The 9,291-nt window shown below is 35.9% G+C and overlaps 1 protein-coding gene across 2 annotated transcripts; it reads left to right on the top strand.

Annotated features, from left to right (window-relative positions):
* The first annotated feature begins 1,739 nt into the window (after positions 1 to 1,739).
* On the top strand, positions 1,740 to 8,978 carry LOC149228246 (large ribosomal subunit protein uL14). 2 transcript variants are annotated; one of them, XM_089378122.1, is made up of 4 exons: positions 1,740 to 1,897; positions 2,041 to 2,325; positions 8,530 to 8,571; positions 8,712 to 8,978. In XM_089378122.1, the coding sequence occupies exons 1-4, from the start codon at positions 1,885 to 1,887 to the stop codon at positions 8,792 to 8,794; spliced, it is 423 nt and encodes a 140-aa protein (XP_089234248.1). In that variant the 5' UTR covers positions 1,740 to 1,884; the 3' UTR covers positions 8,795 to 8,978. The 2 variants fall into 2 exon arrangements, with proteins under 2 accessions (XP_089234248.1, XP_089234249.1); XM_089378123.1 differs by lacking the exon at positions 8,530 to 8,571.
* The last annotated feature ends 313 nt before the right edge of the window (positions 8,979 to 9,291 follow it).

The following is a 9,291-nucleotide window of genomic DNA, read 5'->3' as shown; positions in this document are numbered from 1 at the left end:
TCCCTTTCACTACAACGTTGATTATTTGTTGTTTCATCCTATTTTTTGCTTTAATCAAGTTATCCTTCAATAGTTTGAAACCTCTTACTGATGCCCTCCTTTTGCAATAGAACAAATGTACAAGAATGAAATATGATGATCTTCAATATAGGTCTCCTTGGTATATATACAAGAGACAAAGGATACAATGACAATTAAAGGATCTATGTCGAAAACACTAATATAACAATAAAAATATAACTCACTATCCAATGCTTAACATCAGGCTTTATGCTTAAACACGAGGCTTTGTCTAGGGCTTAACAAGTAATCACATGCTCCATATACACTAAACATTGTTCAACAAACTCACACTTCTTTATCTTTTCTAGTAGCAAGTGTTTTTAAGTGTCTTTGACCTATGCTTCAAATGCATAACATTCTTCTACCAACTAGAACTAAAGATCGAGATGTCATCCAAATATACAATCATTGAGTGGATGCAACACATCACTCATATGGATTCTCCAAAATATGGATCCTCATATGGATTCAAAACATCGACAACTTTCGAACAACACTGTGGAAAATCCAAACTCTTTGCAAAAACACACCACAAAAACCTAAAATCTACAAACACAACACTGATTAAACACATGAAAAGAAATTGGTTAATTACTTAAACTGAAAGGCATCACTAACCATTCATATAGACCTTGCCTCATCTTAAAGGATGTCTTCGAAGTGACTTCTTTGATATGTACTTGATGATATGCATATTTCATATCCAACTTAATGAAGAATCTCACATGCTTTAACTAATCCAACAAGTCATTAACCATAGGCAAGTATAACGCTTCTCTATATGCTTACAAAATCTCTTCTATTGGATGTTTTCGTCCTTTCAAACACTATTTTTTTTTTTTTGTTGAGTCACAACAAGAAAACGATTATTGACATGACCTAAAACTATTGTCTCCTTTGTTAACCAAATCCATTTCAGAGATTGAAAGGAATATGGACACCTTGATTGAGTTAGATGATGATATATAAAGTGATCAAGTGATATATATTCCATTGCATTTAATGCAATGCTATTATGTGCATAATGTTTGGCAAGTTGAAATGCATTGCCCCCAATGAAAGCATCCTCCATAGAGGTCTTGTTATTAACTTGCTTACTTAGGCATGAGTTGGGTCATTGAGTCCCTTTAGACAATGTTCTCACATTATCCTCCATTACTTAATTTGAGATTTCATATGGGTTATTTGAATTGTTAACTTTGTTAATCTTGTTAATGGGGTTCCCATCACTAGTTAAGATCATATTTTGTATTGTGAACTTTACTCTCTCAACACATATTGATAACTTAACTAATATAATCCTAAGAATGCTTAAAAATTGAGATTTTAAAATCATATTTTATTTTAATGATAAACACTTTGAATAATGTCAAATATAACATATAAAACCCTCTTGTTAATGAGAAAAGAGATTCCTTATATATAATTTAATGTTTATTACTAATTTAAAATCAACTTTATAACTTATCATATTACTAATCATTAATATACCACTAAAACTAACAATATTACTTTGGCATGAGATGTATGCAATAGTATAATGAAGTGACTTCTTAACCCTTTTTAAAGCAAATTTTTGGATCAATTTTACTCTTGATCGGGTTAGACATTGGAAAAATCATATTCTTAGGTATCTAGTCGTACATAATCCAAATGCCCTAATTTTTTTACAAAACACTAAATCTATTTTTATATTCAACAGTCAATGTCATTCATTCAACTAGGGTTTTACCGAGTTGAAACCCTAGAACATATATTTGGACAGGAAGAGAAAAAAGTGAAGTCTTTTGGTGAAGACAGGAGAAACAGGGCGGAGCAGCCATGTCTAAGAGAGGTATGATCTATCTTTCATTACCCTTGCACAATCGGATCGGAGTTAACTGAACAATTTGCTTGTGATAGTCAGCAATTGCATCTGTTTTTATCTCTGGATTTTATGACAAGCAAAAGAATGTGGTTTATTTGTATGTATGACAGGTCGTGGAGGTAGCGCAGGGAACAAGTTCAGGATGTCATTGGGTCTGCCAGTGGCAGCCACGGTGAACTGTGCAGATAACACAGGAGCCAAGAACTTGTACATAATTTCTGTGAAGGGAATCAAGGGTCGTCTCAACAGGCTTCCTGCGGCCTGTGTGGGGGATATGGTCATGGCCACTGTCAAGAAGGGAAAGCCTGACCTGAGAAAGAAGGTTATGCCTGCTGTCATTGTTCGCCAGCGGAAGCCCTGGCGCCGAAAGGATGGCGTTTATATGTATTTTGAAGGTACCTCTAATCTTTTTCAATATTTTAGGGTGTTTTCAATCTAATAATCAAGCATCGAGCATGCGCTATATAAAGAAACTTCGCTGCCCAAGGTCTCGTGTATCCTTTTAACCTAGTATTGCGTTGATAACACGCACCAATGGTTTTGAATTGGGACAAGGATTCACTGAGCCATTGTTTCCATTCTGATGGCTGCGAGTCCATTCTTGATCTGCATTTTTGTAGGGTGGTTTCTTTCTCCCAATAAAATTAGAATAAGATGATCCGTGGTTTTGATCCGTTCTGAATAGAGATATAGTAAGGGCTTTGTTAAGGGTAACTTGCGTTAAGCTCCAAGAAATTGTAGTCATTCTTAATGTAAGTTTTGACGCTCGTATAGAACTTGTGTGGTCATGATTTGCTATGTCTTTTAAACATGTTCGCTTTAACTATTAATATGAAGAGAGCTTGTACCTAGGGCATTTTATAGAAATAAAAGAGGACCGCGACTGCCACTAGGATTAGCAAATGTTAAAATCAGAGGATTGGTTATGTTATCTAAACAAAATGCTTCCTTTAGTTACTAATATAATGAGGGAGTTTACATAGGGCATTTTATACAAAGAAAAGTGGACCGCAACTGCCACTAGCATTAACAAAAACCAATCAGACGCACACTGGGCAAAAACAGGAACACGAAAGTCTCCAAAACGTGTAGCATACGGTAGTCCAGGTGGCATAAGACCGCAGATAAATATAAACCATCAGTCGTAGGTACCGAGCTGCCAGAATAAGGCTAGAACCGGGCAGTGGATGGGCCATCATCCATCCACAGCAGGCTTAGGATCGGCAATAATTCTTTCCCATCCATCATTTATGGGTTCAGGAGGCTTGTCTGCCTCAGAGATGGTGAGAGTCAGTTTGGGAAACTTCTTATTTGGATGCACTGTGGGGCAAGCTAGCTGTGCCTATGCCCCAGTTTATCTCTGACCACCTGCACACTTGACTGCCTGGAGCTAAGAGAATAGGCCGAAGAAGCGCCAGGTAGATCCCTGCTTATGGTACACGGAGCATCTCCTCGTAAGGTCAACTGTTGGCTGAGGTGTGTCAAATCCGATTCCGCATTCTATACTTACCCCGAAATCTGCATGTAAAGATTCACGGAGATCAGTTAGCTGTTATAATATGCAAAGCTTCAAGTAGGCTAGTTGCTATTAAAATAAGGCATCATCGATTTTCTTCAAGATAAGAAAGAGCACTTCCACTCTTACGATTTGCCATGCTGCTTGGAACAAAATAATCTCGTTCACGATTAATTTCAGATATCAATGCATCCAAAACTTCTCAAAAATTAAGTCGCCAAAAGAATCCGAAGCATATATATATGCTCAAAACCCTTTTCTCTGGGAAGAGGTCCTACAAACTCACATCTATCTATGTAGCTTTATCACTTCCCATTTTCAACTATCGTTTGTAAAGTGAAATTAAAGTACGATCAGGCGTGAGCTTCATCCTTGTAGATATGGTTGTTTATAATATGGAATTGAACAGCGTAGGCTGAAAAACAAGAGTTATTAGTCCATTGTTATAATTCATTCTTTTACATGAAAGCTTTTTTATATAGGAATATAGAATAGGGACATCGTGTTTCCTTTTAATAGATATTCTATTTAACTACCTAATTACTAAGTTGTATGTTTTACTATCCTTTCAGTTCTTATACCTTTCCTTACATAATGTTTAATAGATATTCTATTTAACTACCTAATCACTAAGTTGTATGTTTCTTTTCAGTTCTTATACCTTTCCTTATATAATGTGAAATTTGTAATGTACAGTATCATTTCTACAGTTGAACTGTTTACACAATAAGGGATTTTTTGGAAACGTTGGTGTGCACTTTCGAAAATTAATCTGTCATCAAAAGGAGGAATACTGTGGTGTCCTTGAAATAATGGTTTTCAACAAGTGCAAATTAATATGTCACCAAAAGGAGGAATAAGGGATTTTTTGGAAACGTTGGTGTGCACTTTTGAAAATGAATCTGTCATCAAAAGGAGGAATACTGTGGTGTCCTTGAAATAATGGTTTTCAACAAGTGCAAATTAATATGTCACCAAAAGGAGGAATTGCGGTGTCCTTGAAATAATGGTTTTTAACTAGTGCTGAGAATGATAAGCAGATCCGAGAGTATCTTTTTACATGGAGCAGGGCTTCTACTTTGGGTGATTCCACTTGTTTTGCTTTCCGCCCAACATGATGCTTAGTGGAAGCATCTTCTGCAACAACTTTTGGATATTCACTTCATGATCTTGGCTTGGTTTGCCCTCTTTGGACTTTTTGTACAGCTTTCATGGGCCTAATGGTTAAGAGGATATGTTTTCTCTTAAGAGGTCACAGATTCAAAGCCAGTGGGAGGTAGAATCTGTACATCTCGGTAAACTTTAGCAGTCAAAACACTCTGTGGATGCGGGTCCCTTGCCCCACAAACAAAGAGACCTCATATGCCAATATGGTGTCTGACTTGGCTGTGACCTTAAAAGTAGATCATTATTATTTTTATTTTTATAATCATTTTAGGAGGCCATCAGTTGTTTTCATCTTTTGAATATCTACCGAAATACACTTGCCTGGCCTTGCAAGTCTGCCCTTCTCTTCTGGAACTGGAACTGTTGTCCCATAAATGAGCTTCATAATGTCCTGTCCAGCTATGCCTGTTTACTCCATGATATGTTGAGTCCTCTGGCCAAATGTATTGATGGATTTTCTTATAGCCGTATTGGAAGTAGTTGGCTTCTTTGATAGCAAGATTTGCTTATTGCTATCAAACAAAGAGGTGTTGAGGATACCATTTTTAGTTGTGGCTGGAACAATAGCCAACAAGGTAGGTGGTGGAACAAGAATTTGGGCCCATAGAGAGCTTCAAAGAATGAATATTTGATATCCTCTTTTGGTTACTTAGTATTTGTGGCGGTGATAGTTGTCATGATTGTTGAACAAGAAGCAGCATTAGGACAATTGCTATTGCCTGTATTGGTCATCCTACTTTCTGCGGAGGAAGAAGTGGGTTGAGTCATTAGCCATGTCTTGATCATGTATTGCCCATTTATATTATTGTTGTTGTCAATGTATGTTTGTGGGAGTTGGAGGGCGCATCTGGGAATATTTATTTGTCGAAATTATTATCATATGATTTTTGGAGATTTTTTTTTCCATGCAATAATGTGCCCCACCCTCCAACTTGTAGGCAAGGGTAGGATATTCTTTAGCGTTTAAGGCTGTTCAAAATCTAGGCTCAAAGCTATTCTGAATTTACAACAATATACTTAATAATGAGCTCATCATGTCATTTGTGGGAATTGAACCTGGCTAGAGAGGATAAGAATCATTTCTCTCAACCACTCGAGATAAACTCAATTGACATTTCTCTCAACCACTCGAGATAAACTCAATTGACATGATTAACAGAGATTTAAAGTGTGAATGGTGCTAATTTCAGACAAGGATTATCCTTGGTGTTGTGCTGATCCTCAGAACGTTTGATGAATGCCAGCCAAATGGAAGTGCTATTTTGGAATTGCTATTATGTGGATCTGCTATCTCACTGATAACCTGATTCTTGTAATGGCTATGAAAGGTTTTAGAAGGGAATGGATCCCCTGTGGCTGCTGCAGAATCTGGCATTGAAACCAATTGATATGGAATTAAACAGCTAAGAGGCTGAAAAGCAAAAGAGTTACTATTCGGCATAGGATCACTGTTTTTATATAGACATATAGAATAGGGATGTCACCTTTTATTGTGTTCCCCTTTTTATTTTAATAGGCATTATGCTTAATTACTCAATCACTAAGTTATACTAATCAGTGTTGATAACATTGCTGATTTTTCGGTGATGTGCAAAAAATTGTGATTTTTTCGTCCAGTGGATTTTTGGCTCAAAAAAATGGTGTTTCTTTTTCCTTGAGTGAATTTTCCCGATTTTTCCAAATTTTGTTATTTTTTTCTTCTGTTTTTTGTGATTTAAAAATGAATATATATATTGTATTTGTTAATGTTGGCCATGGTTAGCCGATTATTGCTGATTTTTTCCGGATGTTTCCAAGATGATGTTTTACAGACCGTCGCCGATTCTTTGCTGATGCCAATGTTATCAACACTGATACTAATTACTATCCTCCTGGTTCCTGTACCAATATAAATTCAAACAACTCTTTTTAGACATGAAGTAATTAGGGTAATGATATGAAAAGTACATTACTGGCTATATCGGCAAAGTAAACATACACATATCTATTCTATCTATCTATCTATAGATAGATAGCTTGCTTTATCCCTTACCATATTCAAGCATTTCTTGTAAGGTGGAATTGGAGTATGAGCAACTTCATATATACATAGATATAGAAATACTGTGCTTGGTTTTATTTTTTAGAAAAACATTGTAATTTCTATGCACATGCATGAAATAAAATTACCTGTTGGTAGGGCAGAATTAATTAAAATAAATTGTTTTTGGACAAAATATTATAGGTAATTTTGTTAAAGGTATATTAATGGCCACATTTTTTATTTTTATTTTGTTTGGCTAAGTTGTCTGAGTTCTCCAGAGATTACTTTAGGCTTGACCTGTGAACTTGAGAAACTGCAACCCAAGGGCATTTAAGCCATCAAAATCCCCTGGGGATTGCACCTGGCCTGGGCCACACCAGCCCTTAACATAACTGGATATTTGCCCACGGAGTTTCAAACCGGTGATGTTGACATCACAGAGTGACTTAACAGTACACCCCATCACCGTCTATTCTATACGCCCCATGAGCTACATCAATGGCCACATTGTCAACATACTGAAATCTGTAAAAGTTAGCCAATTGTAATCAATTCTTTCCTTGACTGAGTGGCCTTAGTAGACTGGTTTAACAAAATCCCCTATGCAGAATAAATAAATTCCATTTAAACATCTTCACGTGACTCATCCAGATTGGCCCCAGGTTTGCCCAAAATGAATTGAATTTTATCGACCGACTTAAAGCAAACACCCGATTATCTTAATAGAAAATAGTTCAATTTATCTTAAAATATCTACTAGTGCAAAAGTTCAATTTCTCTTAAAATATACCGGGGTGCAGAAGTGGCCGTAAAAGGCTTTTTGTAATTCATTGTTTTTTTTCAATGATAAAATATCCTCTTTTTTGAATTTTTTTCTTTGAAAATATATCTAGAGAAATTCCAGGGCACTTCCCCATTCCAAAGCTGGCATCCATTGTAAAATAGACTGTATAGACACTTAACCTTGTGGGAATCAAATCTGGAACCTTTATGGGATGCTGGATTATCAGCAGTCTTCTGGCAACAGTGGCACCAAGTCAATTGAGCCAACTCCTGAGGGCTTATAAAATATCTATTTAATTAACGGTTAATTCAATTTTTCTTAAAATATCAACCAGTGCAAAAGAGTGGCCCTAAGAGGCTTTTTGTAATTCTCTGTTATTTTCACTATAAAATACCTAATTAATTTGTGAGGAGAATCAAAGAGTTAATTATTTGTGCAAAGTATCCCACGAGAGTGGCACTAAATCAATTGTGCTAACCCTTAGGGCTTATAAAGTATGTACTTAATTAACATTTAATTTCATTTATCTTAAACAATCAACGAGTGCAAATGTTGCCGTAAGATGCTGTGGGTGATTCACTTTTATTTTTCACTATAAATAACTAGTTAATTTGTGAGGAGAATAGAAGAGTTAAATATTTGTGCGGAGTATCCCAGGACGGGGAGGTAAATCACAGCAATTAGTGAAAGTGCTAGCCTCTTTTTTAAAACAGTGCAAATCTAGAATGCGGCGTGAAAATGGCTTTTTGTCAATCGTATCTCATTTCAGATAAATATTGTGACAGTATAAAGCGTCCCTGATATATGCTGTAATAGAATTTACTTTATCCCTCTCACAGTTTCCTGTTGTCCTTCTCATTTTATATAGGCAGTTTTAATGATGAGTAGATTCTTTTACACATTGACTTGCCTGTCATGCAGTCAAAATTAAACGCAAGTTCTGTATGCTGTCAGTTGGTTTTTAATTTTTCCCGTTGGTTGAACTTGAGTTCTTGTAATTTTTCAAATTGGAGAAGTTTATGTAAAAGTTACAAGAATCTCTGCTCTAATAGGATAGAGAGAGATGGGTTGTTTTTCTTGTTAATTTATGTAATATTTATTCTGTTCAGATAATGCGGGCGTCATAGTAAATCCAAAGGGAGAAATGAAAGGTTCGTGTTAGGATTAATTCATGAAATTTGTGTCTTATGCTAAATTATCAGTTACACGTCTTATCGCTTCAAGAGATAAAATTACTGTTTCTGAAGCTTTTTCGTGCCAAATCATGAACTTCTGTGTTTCTTTGTTACAGGTTCTGCTATCACAGGGCCCATTGGGAAAGAGTGTGCTGATTTGTGGCCTAGAATTGCCAGTGCAGCAAACGCTATTGTGTAATTAGAGAGATTGCGCAATATGCTTAGTAGTTTGTTTGGTAACATCTTTTAGGGGATTTTGATAAATCTAGAAATTTTAAAGCTGCTCAATTTATGTTGCAGTGGGATATAACATGTATGTGAAATTTTTGGTTGTGTTTTGAGTTAACAACCTGGTTTTCTAAGTATTTCATTGCCATTTCTTAGTTTCCTGTTTAATATTGACAAAGTTGTGATCTTTATTCGGGATTTATATAAATGAGGCTTAGAGATAAATCCACTCTAGTTACTGATTAACATTACAATTTGATCTCTCCTTCTGTGTGTGCCGCTAATGATATTTGTGTTGGAGCTTAAAAATTATCCAGTGTTGTGCTTAAGATCCACACCACTCCAGTTCTCAAACTTCTCATTAGTTTTTAGTTACTGTATTTCATCTTTATCTTTCAAATATCGGGAAAACTTCAAGAGCATATTTTTGGGCACACATTATCCATTGTAGGTATGGAATTTAAGGTT

Source organism: Pinus tabuliformis, chromosome J (genome assembly GCF_031772625.1).
Source record: "Pinus tabuliformis cultivar Carrire ecotype Pingquan chromosome J, CPIR1, whole genome shotgun sequence".
Lineage (NCBI taxonomy): Eukaryota > Viridiplantae > Streptophyta > Pinopsida > Pinales > Pinaceae > Pinus > Pinus tabuliformis.
The sequence above is the reverse complement of the archived record's forward strand: the minus strand, read 5'-3'. Positions and strand labels throughout refer to the sequence as shown.

Excerpts from the sequence above, each read along its gene's own strand:
- LOC149228246 (XM_089378122.1), top strand. Across the intron at positions 2,326-8,529 it reads CGTTTATATGTATTTTGAAG|ATAATGCGGGCGTCATAGTA; the intron begins GTACCTCTAATC and ends TATTCTGTTCAG. Across the intron at positions 8,572-8,711 it reads TCCAAAGGGAGAAATGAAAG|GTTCTGCTATCACAGGGCCC; the intron begins GTTCGTGTTAGG and ends TCTTTGTTACAG.